Below are 14,183 nucleotides of genomic sequence, written 5' to 3' on the forward strand. Positions count from 1 at the left end.
TCCTCTCATCACCACTGTATACAGGCAAAAGCCACAGGTAGTAATAGACACATAGTCTGTAAACAAACTCTTTTTGTACATCAACCCACTCTGAATTATGTGCACGATTTATCCTTTCAGAAAAAAAAAACTTATGAAATTCTTCTTTATGCTCACTGCCAACTATAAATTGAACTAAACGTAAACTTTAATGTGGGTTCAGCTGAACTTATATGACAATGTGTATTACAGTCAGCTACACTAATCAGCTAATAACCTTTACTACGCCTAAAAGGCCAAAAAGACCATCTGCCATCCTTCCTATTATAAAAACAAAACAAAAGCACAGCGCACAGACCCCCGCCTTCACTGCACCAATATCAAGTTCAGAAGTCAGTGTGAAGATCAGCCACATTCTCAGCTGAGGGTCTGGCTGAGCTCAGACTGCAGTGTCTGCAGATCCTGTAGGTAAAATGCTGCTTTCAGTTCGCTGCCTCGTATCTGCTCTGGGGCATTTTAAGCAGTAAAAGCAGAAGCAGCTGCGTCCGCGCCACCGGGAGACCTCTCTACGCTCCGACGGGAACTCGCGCGCGGAGCTTCAGACACTTCAGAGAAGTTTATCTATTGCTCATAAGTCTTCTCCTGTGCATGACTCAGCTGATATGTTATATAGGGAGTCAGGCTAAAGCGAGCGCGAGAGCGAGCGCTCGCGTCGCGTGATAAATGTGGTCTCGGGCACACGGATCGACGTTCACGTAGCGCACGCGGGTGTGCCCATCCCGTGCAGCGGGACGCGCAGGGGGGCTCCTGTAGCGCGCGGGCAGATGGAGGAGAACGGCGGGAACAGTGGCGCTGCTGAGGAGGAAGGCGCAGCGGCCGGAGAAGGCGCGCGGGGCTCCAAGCTCCGGGGCTCCTCGGGCAGCGCGGAGGGCGGACTGCCGCGCGAGCTCCTGCAACCGCACAGCAACCGGTCGGCCAGCAGCGAGCGGCGGCGGCTCAACACGCACAAGCTCGTGCAGCAGTACGTGGCGCCGTGCATGAACTCGTACGGACTGTGCATCGTGGACAACTTTCTGGGGAACCGAGTCGGGGAGCGAATTCTGCAAGAGGTGCGGCGCATCCACGAGGCCGGCGGCATGCAGGACGGGCAGCTTGCGTGCCAGACGCCGGACAAGAGCAAAGTCATCCGGGGGGACAAGATCGCGTGGCTGGAGGGAACCGAGAAGGACTGCCACAACATCGGTTTCCTGCTGTCCAGGATGGACAAACTGATTACGGTGGCGGACGGACAACTTGGGAGCTACAAGATCCGGGGGAGACACAAGGTCAGTGTTCCAGTCCAGGCCTAGCTCTTAAACTTCACATCAAGTTTTAAAGACAGCACTGAGACATAACACACTGGCCTATGCTCTCTAACCCATACCATTTGCTCAGCTACAGCCACAATCTATCAGTGGAGCCTGAAGAAAGTGCAATAATTAATCATTCACATGCATGCATTATGATTTAGTGTTTTACAACATGGCACTCTCAGAAATAAAAGGGCCAAACCATCAAACTGTTGGACTTCTGTGCATTTACTTAAGTGTACCATATTACTTTGCTTTGGTTTGTTAACTGTGTGTTGCGTTTATTTTTCTGCTAAAACAGTTTGTAAAAAGGTGCAAACACACATGTATAGGGGGCATTAGTACTATAATTCGGTTTGTTGTATGTAGAACCATTACCTTTACTACAAACTCCTAAAGTATGTTCTTTAGAAGTATACCGCTTGTTTCATGAATGAACGTTCTTCAATAGTTTTTAGTACAAGTAATGTCTGAACATAGAATTGCAATAACTCAAAGTAATCACTTAAGTGCAAATACTTTTTGCTTGGTTAAATGCCTTTTTCAAACATAAGAAACTCCTCCTATAAAAACTTTCCTAGCGCCCCCTATGGGTTCACATACAGAACTGTACAAAACCGTTTTAATTCGGTTTGTTTTGTTCACATTTACAGCTACGTACAATATTAAAAGTATGACTAAATGCAAGATACCAGAGGTAACAAAGACCTATATTTTTACAATCATGATATGATCACATAATGTCACAACAAAACATAATGTCAGCCAGTGAAAAGACTAGAAAAATTAGCCAACTAACACAACTAACCAATTAGCAGACTATGTTACTTTACCCATTATAGGAAAAAAACACAATTGTGCACATAATTTGCTGTCAGCTGTACCAATGAGTCATGTCTTGTGTGAATCAAGCACCATTAAAAATCAGCAGTTGTCTCCAAAACTGTGCACTATTCAACTTTTAGCAATTGGCGAACATTGCCCCAAGAAGTGTCCTTCTCATTAGTCTATTGTTCACACATGGAACAGTCATATGAGGCTTTGTGTTGATGCCACAGAAAGATTCTGCCAATGAAATTTGCAGTTTAAAACTCCTGTTTTTTATTTGCAAACACTTTAAAACATACTCTGTTTCAAAGGCTTAGACATCCACCATTTTCAGTCAATTCCAATTGAAACAGCATTCTAAGACTTAGCAGTCAGCCTACATCAAATGCAGTCTTGGCTTTTGGAGCATATGTATTGTTATGTGCACATGTTTTTGAACACCACTATATCATGGCAGATCCCATAAGCTGTGCACTATATAGTATGCCAATTTCTAGACAGGCTGCATTTCTTGACTGCTATACGTCATAGACGGCTGTTTCAAAACTTAAGAACCCTATACATCCCATTTGGAGGACACAAATATTGTATCTGTCATGGCCCTTGGTTACCCACAATTCACTTCTCCCATTTAACATTATGGGAAAAAAGAGAGAGAGAGCACCACAAAACTTAGTGGGAAATGAAGCCCCAGAGCCAAGTGTGTTTGAAATGTAGTTTTTTTTAAATAATAATTTATTTATGTAAAGAAATAAAAAAGCACATACATTTTGCTCCATGAAGGATTGCTAGCGACTCTTCCATATGTGTGACCAGTCAGCTACAGGGAAGGAGGCCTTAATAGGGCAGGTCTACTGGTGACCTGGTCTACCTTGATTGCAGCCTTCACTTTATAACAAGCCAATGAGTCTAGCAGAATTTTCGTCTTAGCTCACATTCTAAAACAAGAGGGATGATGCATGCCGAAAAGTTTACTAGAAGCTCTAGTCTTAACCACATACTCTATAGCTTGGCAGTACCTAAATCATGTAGCTTTGTTTTTTTTAATAGACCAAATTGTAATTACAATAGAATCTGACCATGGAAAGTTTGAGAATTTTGGCTAAGCCAGCTGAGGTTTTGTTGGCTTGGTATGTTTGAGATCAACTAAACTGATACTTTTTTGAATAGTAGACTTATTTATAGAGCTATAGGTAAATGTTGGTGGTGATGACTGGTCAGGTTGTCTGTTGTGCATTAGTTTATCTATCCAGAATCGCCAACTATAGATCCTCCTGTCTCTGTGTGATGGAAAAAAGCATTAAGTGTCAAATATTACCCAATAACATATAGGGTATATTTTGAGTTAGGTTTTTAGCAGAGTAATTCAGTAACCTATATTTTATTATGTTGGAAAATTGTTGTTTGAAAAATCACTGTGCTAGATTCAGTATGAGGCATGTCCCGTGTTAGTGAAGTGGACTATAGTTACTTTAAGTCTGTTACCATTAGGTTTCAGACTTCACTCTCTTATCATCTTAAAATGGACCATATTTGTGAGATACTGTTCTGTGCTGAGTACACAGTATAAACCAACACACACACTGGTGAAAATCGCTTGTAATAGGTTTCGCAGTGAAACACTTTGTGTTCTTCTGCTGCCACATTATATGTCTTCGGGTGTTTTCCACTTAAAATGCTCCCTGTTTTGCGACATGAAACAGCTGCAATTGTACACGTTTCCGAGACGAGCAGAGGTGGGGTTGTGATTTTTCCTCCACCCGCATTCTGTGGAGAAGCGCCTGAGTGACAGATACTAGCCAATGGTAGTGTTTGTGGGCGGGACACAAGTAGCCAATCGTAGCGCTGCAGAGAATACGGGGCATGTCGGAATACGGGTGGGAAACGCAGGCGGGCGTGTGTTGGTGTGAACGTGCGGCGCGAGCTGTAGCCTACATGCGCTCCACCGGATCCTCAATGGCGGGGGGGCGGGAGACACTTGAGACCCTGTAACGACTGTGTTTAGCCTTTTATTATCTTTTTCTTTTCTTTCACATAATGTAGAGAGCTTACTGTTCTGATCTGAGAAGCTACGAGCGGTGGGGTATTAGCTGTGGTGTAAAAAAAACTCGATTTAATATAATACTAATCATCATAATAAAGTCTCAGCCCCGCCCTCCCCTGATCGCTCGTTACTACACGAGCTGCACGTTCCACATTTTCAGACAGACTGAGGGGGTGTGTTCATGGGTTAAGCCTCTTTCTTCCTTCAGCCAAGTTTGTAGGAAGGAGGAAGGTCAGCAAGGTGCGTCAAGTAAACAGAGGGGACTGTAAGCAGAGTTGCTCACTTTAACCGACTTCTTTTGTGCTGTGTTGTGTTGTATTGAATGGCTCGGAGAGAAGACTGAGGCAGAGAGAGAGGCAGGCTAAGGCTGTTAGGGTACAGTGTACAGGGTACAGTGTCAGCAGCCATAGGCAGAAAGCAACTGAGGGTTTGGACCTCCAGACAGAGCGCGCGGAGCAGGAATGCCGTTCATCCAGCACCTGGTGGACATGAAGTTGGAGCAGCTGGCTTTGGAGCAGATCGTACCGGCTCTGTTGGATCGAGGCTACTATTACGTGGATAGTTTTCTGGGCGATAGGGTTGGGCGCACAGTGCTGGACCAGGTAAAGCAGATGCACTGCGACGGACTTCTGAACGACGGGCAGCTCGCGGGTCGAGGCTCAGGAGTCTCCAAAAGACACATAAGGGGCGATAAGATAGCCTGGGTCAGCGGAACCGAGAGGGGAGCGGAGGCTATCAACTTCTTACTGAAACTTATCGATAAGCTGATCTCTCTGTGCATCGGGCGACTGGGCAAAAACGTTATCCGTGAGCGGTCGAAGGTAAGAAGGTCTTTGCACAAAGAACAGCCCTCGTGTGGCAAAAAACGATGAGAATTTAACTGATAATGGTGGTTAATTCTGAGTTAAACGCATGGGAAAAGACTATCTGATCTAACCTAACTATCAAACTTGAACAGTGCACGTGTACGCTTAGATAATGTGCAGGTGAGTTTAAACCGAGTGTTTTTCATCCTCTCTGCAGATTAATCTAGCATACAAACTTAAAAACCCGTTCAAATGAGACTAAATACATAGTTTGACCAAATGTTCAAATGTATGACAGACTGTAAACAAACGATGTACTTGAACCTGTTTCAGAGGAAGAGTATGTGCAGTGCGCGTGCGCAGAAAACAATTCAACATCCAAGTTATCTAATTTGCTACAGGACCGAGAGCGCGCGCGCTTTCATGAAAGAGTTGATTAAACTTTTATGGAATAGCTCATAGTCAGTTTAGCTGAACTTGCCAACGTCTGTTAAATACTCAGCTTTATTCACAGTTTATTCATTTATATAAAAAACATGCTTAAAGCAAACTTTAACACATATGCACTTATATATTGGTTAAATTGCGAATACGATTAAACTACCTATCTTACACCACCCACATTTTTATGTGTATTTTATTATATAATTTCATGGGACAACACTGAAGGTATGTTACTTTGTGTGCACAGTTCGTATGACAGTATAGATTTGCTGTGCCCTCCAAGTAACTCAACACACAGCCATTAATATCTAAACTGCTGCCAACAGAAGTGAGAAACTGTATATATGCCTAATATAATTATTAGAACATATCATTTTATGTTTGGTTTTATGTTTACATATAAACATCTGACATAAGAATAAATGCTTTCCAGTTTCTACATGGTTGCTTGATGTGTGTGAGTGTGTTCCTATATCTAATACTATTTTCCAGTTTTATCTAATCAGTCCTTTAACAAAGTAAACCAGGTGAGTTGCTGTTGAACCTAAAAAAAAATTGGGGGTGTCAAAACCTTTGTTTTTAACTGTTTTTTGTAATAGTACTTATTTTTTTAGTTAATTTTTTAAGTAAATTTTTATAATAAATCAATACATTTTTATAAAAATGTGATAAAAATATTCAATTAACAATTATCTTGAGATATCTTGAGATACTGTGATTCATAGGCTTGCCAAGTTTCTTTGTTTAAAAAAAGAGACTGTTATTCTAACAGGGCAATTCACATAATCACATTCAACACAGATTACATTCTGGCAATATGCCCAGAATATGTAATATCAGAAAAGAATGGCTTTTTGATTGCCATTAATTTCAGCAAAATTGTAATATTGCTTTTTAATTGATCAAACAAATGTGTACTTAGATATCAGCAGCCTGACTGTGTATGTGCAGAATTAAACCACTGCAGAAACTGATAAACAATGCAGTAAAAACAATGGATTAAAAAAAGTTCAGTGTATTAATTATTTGACGTGAAATGTCAAACCTTCTTTAGTGTTTTGGCTGAGTCATCGTCCTTGTTTTATCTGCAGTGCTCAGTACAGTTACAGAAGCTGTTTGTTATGTTGTGGTGTGATAGGTGATAAATGCCACAGATAGGCTGTCAGCCCTAGCCTTGCGAGAGTGCACCACGAGTAGTACGTGACTCTCCCCACAGCTTCCACTTCACAGGAAGCCTTGGCTGAGGTAACGGGAAGTGAGTAAGTGAGCTGCTTTCACTTTACTCAGCTGCCTGAGCCCTGTACATACTGTATCTCCCCCATCCCCCTAAACTTCCCAGTGCCTGTGGTCAGATGCCCTTCGTCTGATCACTGCAGCTGCACCCTTGATAAAGACACTTAACAACTGATTACACCAAGAATGTACACTCAAGTGGGTTCTTTCCAAAGTAACATTACTTCAACTTTATTGAAGTAAACTAGAGAAAAAAAATAGAAAATCCTCAAAATGGAACTGTTTCTATTTCTACAAAAAGTTGAAGTAGAAATACATTGTACTTTGCTGAAATTTGTACGGTAGCAGTTGGCAGTCGGTTGTTCATGCTGATTACAGTTTGCAATCCAATTACTCAACCGAAACTAATAAATGGGAGGCAGCAAATTGCAAAACTAAACATGGTTGCAAAGCATGAGGGGTCTGTTTCTGACTTGACTGTCAATGTGTTCTGGGTATAACCTAGCAATATTATAAAAAATATGAAAGTGTTTGAATATGACAAAGTATTTAGTTGATATTTTAGTTAATATATTAAATATGTGGAGGTTAGACTTTTGGCAAAAAAAAACGAAAGAAAAGAAAGCATGTAGAATGTCACGCTGCACTGCTGCTCCCACATGAAGCGCTTCTATAGGGATTATAGGGGTGTCTATAGGGGTACCCCAGCATGACAGCCTATACAGCTCGGTGGCCCCCCAGTTAATACGTAACGTTTCAGAGAAGAAAAGTTCCTATAAACCAGCGAGTAAAAAAAAAAAGTAAAGTTCAACTTGGAAGTTCAAATGAAAGATTTTTTGCATGCTATTCTAGAGTAGTCTTTAACTGGAATGCTGTGTAAAGGGGCTGTACTTGCTATCTGACCCCTGGGGGAGGGGGCTTGGGATCTGTGGCTGAATACTGCTGTTGTGTACTGAACTGGGTGCAGGGTATAGCAGCAGCCTCACGCTCAACACGTAGCACTGTCATTAAACCTTCATAGTGCTGGCAGTCAGCCAGGCCTGCTCTCTCTCGCTGCACACACAAACATAGGCACGCACACACACACACACGCACTCCTCCTTCCAGACCTCTCCACACATGTTTATATTGTGCTGTGACGGCAAACCTACGTGTGCCCTTATTGTGGGAAAGAGACCATGATAAAAACTCGTTTGGAGAAATGTAAACAAAAGCACCAGTGAATGGCTACTGCGGCACTTGTGTGGCAGGGTCTGTCGAGACTATAATGAAGGGAAAATAGGGTTATGTTTTGAAACGGATTGACCTGACGTGTTCGGGATGTTTTTTCTTAGGTTTCAAGGCTCAGCTCAGGTTTTAAAATACAATATTACAGAACCTTTAAAGATATAGAGACCAATTCCCAGTGTTGGCAGGGTTGGAAAGGCTACTGTACTGTTTCCTTTGCTGATTACTCATTACCATTTTAAAGCAGTAATCAGTAACAGATTACAAAAGCAATGTTAAAAACAGCCTTTTCTTAAGCAACATCAGCATAGACTGGCGATAACAATTCCAAAGCAATTACAAAACAAATACAGTAAAATTAGAACAGTGTTTCACATTTACACAATAGCAGCTATTAGTCAGCCTAAGATTAGGTTAGGTCACACGTAACACATATTTTGTTCCTCCAGGAAGGAAAGTGAATAAGTTCATTAAACCTGCAAGCTGGACGGATTTTTTATTCACGCTTTTCCTCTGAAATGTAATCACTGCATGAAGTAAATGAGTGAATTTTAACAACTATAGATTACTGTAAAAATACAGTACACTACAAATTCTTAGAAAGTGCTTATGTAATATTCCTAGTAGGGTTCTTGTAGAATATAATTATATAGTATATTGTTATTTTGATTAATTAATTACAGTACTTTTTATGAATCAAGGACACTGATACTACTTAACCATCCTGTTTGATTTCAAAGAGAATATCATTAGGCAGGGTTAATTTAATTAATTTTGTATGCACTTTCTTGTCTGTTCTGTTCACTTTAAAAAAAAAAAAAAACTTTGTTCCAGTAGTCTGAGAGCACTAGTAATCTTGTAATTCAATACATTCATTTAAAATTCATTTAATCACAAATTATAGTATCATATATAGTGAACAATAAAACAAAATTCACATTGCTTAAAACTTGTTTAAAATCTCCTAAAATTCTTAGTATTTGATATCATATCACCTCAAAGTCTTCTAAAAGCTTCAGTGTATGAAAAAAGACATTAATACATTAAAAAGTGACTCAAGAATAGTGCAGAATTTTGAATATTTCATCAAGTATATCTTATTTGTCTGCTTGTAGTTCTACAAGTGGTATTTTATATATATATGTCTGCAGTCTCTGTTCTGTATTATCTCTTTTATCCTTTGTAGTCACTGTTTTCCCATACAGAATGCATATTTCTACTACTGTTTCTAATTTTGCAAGCATTGTAGTATAAGGCATAAATCTATGTCATTTATATTTAATATGAGCATTTTCCGTGCATTTGACTTCAAGGTTTTATAATGGCGGGAAGTGCCTACGCTGTAAAGTATAGTCAGCGGCTTATATCGCGTGCTAAACTTTGTGCAAGGTCAGGAGGCCAGGTGGGGGTGAAGTGATGTGGAGGGAGTTCTGCTTCCCGTTTCATTGTGAGAATGAGGCGTGTTGATATTGTGTTGTGTAGGGAAGGCCACGCAGCAGGCAGGCTCACGAGCTTCAGGACATGCCTAAGTATGTCTGCCAGACCTTTAGAACTTTCCACTGGGGCCGCTACTGATTGATGAGGGCAGAGCCCCCAAATAGACAGATAAGCAGAAAAAGGCAGTCTATCTGGAACACGATTCTGCTCTCGCCTTAAGGAATGTCTTAAGATGAAAAACAAAGCTCTCATGGGTGTTGCTTGAGAGTATTTTTAGACATGGTGTGGTTTGGGTACAGTAGAAGTACATTAAACAATGTCCACTCTACATATTAGTGTTATCATCTTGATTATCAGAATAAAAGCTGGGAAATAAAAGTGCTGATTTTGTTTTTGTATTTTTCTTTTTCAGGCGATGGTAGCATGCTATCCAGGCAATGGGGCAGGTTACGTGAAACATGTTGATAACCCTAATGGAGACGGCCGCTGTGTCACCTGCATCTACTACCTGAACAAAAACTGGAATGCCATGGTAAGCTGGATGTTACTATTTTCAACCTATATGTCATTTCTCTGTGCTGCAGATAAACAGTAAACTCAGTAAATAATGACACCATTTCTTCACAGGAGCATGGGGGAGTTCTGCGGATATTCCCTGAGGGAAAATCCTACGTAGCTGACATTGAACCCTTGTTTGATCGACTGCTGCTCTTCTGGTCAGACCGTAGGAACCCGCATGAAGTACAACCATCATTTGCTACCAGGTCTGTACATGTGTTTGTGTGTATGAACAGCAACAAAATAACAAATCCCTCAATTTACTCTGAGCAGAATCTACATTTTATTATTTCTGTTTGTACATTCCTAAATTAAACCGAATGAAAACCATTTAAATTAGTATTTATAGAGATAATAATGCAGCATAAAATCTGAAGAAAAGCAGAACCTGTGTAATTGTCACAAAATACCTATTGTCAGTTAATTATTACACAATGTATCATTATCTTTTATAGCAGCTTACAGCTACTGTATATATCTTGAAATTCAAAATTATTATTTTTTTTTGCAGGTATGCAATCACAGTGTGGTACTTTGATTCAGAAGAAAGGGCAGAAGCAAAAAGAAGATTCAAAGACTCAATAGGTTTGTTTAGTTATTATAAACATTAGCTGTTTTTTTCAGTTCTAAAAAAAAATCAAGTTTAAGTAAATGTTGTTGTTTTTATTGTTTTTTTTCAGCCTCTTCCCAAGGAGGCACCACGTCTTAGCAGAATACAGCTGTGTTCACAAAGAGGATTTTTAATGAGATGATTTTTTATGTGTGTGTTTCTGTGTGTGTGTGTGTGTGTGTGAGAGAGAGTGTGTTTGTTTATCTCTTTTGGGGTTTTTGACCCTTTGTGACTAGTGCACTTAAGGTACCTCCTCTCCTCCTGTCAGCCAAGCCAATGTTGCATTGCCGTTTTTGAAAAATACAGCTGTGTATATTCTCTTTTTGCTGCTATTCGTCCTGTAGGAGGATACCTACTTTTGTAAACAAAACCTTCACCACAGTGAATTCATATATTTGTATGTGATAATCATGATTATTAGATTGGTGTGTGTGTCTATGTGTGGGTGTGTTTGTATGGATGAAATGAAACAATATATGACAGTGTCATAACACTGGTTTTTCTTTTAAGAAATTCTAGCCTGTGTTTGAAATATTAGCTTTCAGTGCTTTTGTTTCGTCAGGTAGCCGTTTTCCTTTTTGTGCTTCAAAGAGGTATAGAGAAAATGGTTACATGGTTAAATAGTTTTTTTTATTTAAATGGCTAAAGAATTATATGTCATTAAAAAGACATTCTTTTTACTGATCCGTTGACATGTGGTGAGTTTAGTAGGTGGGTGGAATGTACAAGTTTTACTTCACCTATTACTGCCATGTGTCATGTGAACAGCAAACACTACAAAGGCAGACAGAAGGTAGTCATGAACCTGAACACAAATGGTTTCAAAGGTCCAGTTGCTTTGTTTACTTTGTCATTGTTTGTGTCTATTGGAATCAATATACTCACATATCAACTCATGAAAAGATAAGCAAGTTGTTTTTAACTTGAAAGTAATATCTCAGAGAATGAATGTATAGTGATATTCCCATCAGATGCTTCAAAAATCACGAAATAGCAAATATTAAATCAAAGCAAATATTAGGTTATTAACGGTTTACTGGCTAACTGGTTACTTCTGTATTAGCGTTCATGTCTGCTCAGGTCTGCTCATTTAAACAAAGTGTACTGTAGTTGAAGTTTGGCCACTAAATGTCACTTAGCTCTCACTTGAATAACTAAAATAGTCAGTCTAACAATATGTGGGTAATTTAGCATTATCTCCTCAGTTCGGGTTCATCTCTGTTCAATAGACCCATCTTTATTGTGAGTGACTGTATAACCCATCTACCCTATATTTTTCTTTTTCTTTAAAAGAACAGAATGCTTAAATATCCATGTGTTTTTTTTCAATGGTCAGACAGCTTGCATGCTGGTCATCAATGCTGGATATGGTGGACACAGATTTTTCAACATTGTTGTAAAAATGCATTTGTTCATCCATTATGACATGTGGTGTTTAATAGAGTAAGATTTTTTTTTGTTACAGCCATTTATTATATTTGAAATTATATTTGAAAGATGTCTAGAAGTATGATCAGATGGGAACCCACTACTGTACAGACAGAGGAAACATTGTTGAGCTGGTTTCATTACCAGGTTAAACATTGTAATTATTTAGAGAGATTCAGAGAATAAGTATTCTAATGGCCTCTTACAAATGGCAAATAAAAAATATACAAATGTCTCTGTGTGTAAGTTTATTTTATTTCTTTTTTCTTTTCTTTTTTATATGGTAACTTGCTGATAGTGGAAGACACTGACATCTGAGATGTCATCTGAGAGTAATAATATTTAATACAATTACAATAATTATTCATTACAATGGACATCATGTTTTGTCTTTGTTTTTAAATGTTTTATTGCACTTATTATTATTTGAGAGCTGTTGTCCATCAGAATAGACCATGAACCAGCCAATAAACAAGTTTATAAACCAATAAAACAGTAGCTTGGCCCTGCCCACTGCAAAACACAAAAAACAGTAGTGCTAGAGCCATTGATGCAAAGTTAAAGCTATTTTTTCTGGTTTAGAAATGTTTTTGTCCTGTTTTTTTACTGTTTGGGGTGGATAGTAAAATAAAAGGGTAAATATAAAATAAAATACAACACACAGGCTTTCAATGCAATGGGAATAAATTAAACGATTAAATATTTCAGTTAATTGGATTTTTTTGCTATATAGAAAGCAGCATTCTTATTTTTTTACATCACTGAATATCTAAAAGGGTTAAAAAAACATAAAAAACATAAATTAAAAGGAAAAGTGTTCAATTCAATTTCAGATAGTCCTGATAGTACACTACTTGTATGTGTCACTCACTTAATATCAGAAAATTTTGATGTGTCATTTCAAAATAAAGGCCCTTTAAATTATAAAAATATTTTATTTCAACAATGTTTAGACTGTTTTTAAAATAAATCTGTCTGATATCACAGGTCAATTTCATATAGTCCTGATAGTACACTACTTTTATGTTTCAATCACTTAATATCAGAACATTTTGATGTGTCATTTCAAAATAAAGGCCCTTTAAATTATAACATTTATGTACTTTTACACAATGTTTAGACTGTTCTTAAAATAAATCTGTGATATCACAGTTCAATTTCATATAGTCCTGATAGTACACTACTTGTATGTGTCACTCACTTAATAACAGAACATTTTGATGTGTCATTTCAAAATAAAAGCCCTTTAAATTGTAACATTTATGTAATTTTACACAATGTTTAGACTGTTATTAAAAGAAATCTGTCTGATATCACAGTTCAATTTCATATAGTCCTGATAGTACACTACTTGTATGTGTCACTCATTTAATAACAGAACATTTTGATGTGTCATTTCAAAATAAAGGCCCTTTAAATTGTAACATTTATGTAATTTTACACAATGTTTAGACTGTTATTAAAAGAAATCTGTCTGATATCACAGTTCAATTTCATATAGTCCTGATAGTACACTACTTGTATGTTTCAATCACTTAATATCAGAACATTTTGATGTGTCATTTCAAAATAAAGGCCCTTTAAATTATAACATTTATGTAATTTTACACAATGTTTAGACTGTTCTTAAAATAAATCTGTGTGATATCACAGTTCAATTTCATATAGTCCTGATAGTACACTACTTGTAGGTGTCACTCATTTAATAACAGAACATTTTGATGTGTCATTTCAAAATAAAGGCCCTTTAAATTGTAACATTTATGTAATTTTACACAATGTTTAGACTGCTATTAAAAACAATCTGTGTGATATCACAGTTCAATTTCATATAGTCCTGATAGTACACCACTTGTATGTGTCACTCACTTAATATCAGAACATTTTGATGTGTCATTTCAAAATAAGGGCCCTTTAAATTATAACAATCTTTTATTTTACCACTAGGTTTAGACAGTTATTAAAAGAAATCTGTCTGATATCACAGGTCAATTTCATATAGTCCTGATAGTACTCTACTTGTATGTGTCACTCACTTAATAACAGAACATTTTGATGTGTCATTTCAAAATAAAGGCCTTTTAAATTATAACAATATTTTTTATTTTAACACAAGTTTTGACTGTTATTAAAATGAATCTGTGTGATATCACAGGTCAATTTCATATTTCATTTCATAAATTAAAGGGCCTTTATTTTGAAATGACACATCAAAATGTTCTGATTTTAAGTGAGTGAAA

General features: G+C 38.0%; 1 protein-coding gene across 2 annotated transcripts; it reads left to right on the forward strand.

Annotated features, from left to right (window-relative positions):
* Positions 1 to 424: 424 nt before the first annotated feature.
* On the forward strand, positions 425 to 12,178 carry egln3 (egl-9 family hypoxia-inducible factor 3). 2 transcript variants are annotated; one of them, XM_022672946.2, is made up of 5 exons: positions 425 to 1,304; positions 9,760 to 9,879; positions 9,975 to 10,111; positions 10,417 to 10,490; positions 10,586 to 12,178. In XM_022672946.2, exons 1-5 carry the CDS (start codon positions 804 to 806, stop codon positions 10,612 to 10,614), a joined length of 861 nt encoding a protein of 286 aa, XP_022528667.2. In that variant the 5' UTR covers positions 425 to 803; the 3' UTR covers positions 10,615 to 12,178. The 2 variants fall into 2 exon arrangements, with proteins under 2 accessions (XP_022528667.2, XP_007240529.1); XM_007240467.4 differs by lacking the exon at positions 425 to 1,304 and adding an exon at positions 4,330 to 5,021.
* The last annotated feature ends 2,005 nt before the right edge of the window (positions 12,179 to 14,183 follow it).

Source organism: Astyanax mexicanus, chromosome 14, assembly GCF_023375975.1.
Source record: "Astyanax mexicanus isolate ESR-SI-001 chromosome 14, AstMex3_surface, whole genome shotgun sequence".
Taxonomy (NCBI): domain Eukaryota; kingdom Metazoa; phylum Chordata; class Actinopteri; order Characiformes; family Acestrorhamphidae; genus Astyanax; species Astyanax mexicanus.

Coding starts and splice junctions, on each gene's coding strand:
- egln3 (XM_022672946.2), top strand. CDS start 804: ATGGAGGAGAACGGCGGGAACAGTGGCGCTGCTGAGGAGGAAGGCGCA. Junction 9,880..9,974: donor ACAAAAACTGGAATGCCATG/GTAAGCTGGATG, acceptor ATTTCTTCACAG/GAGCATGGGGGAGTTCTGCG. Junction 10,112..10,416: donor CAACCATCATTTGCTACCAG/GTCTGTACATGT, acceptor TTTTTTTTGCAG/GTATGCAATCACAGTGTGGT.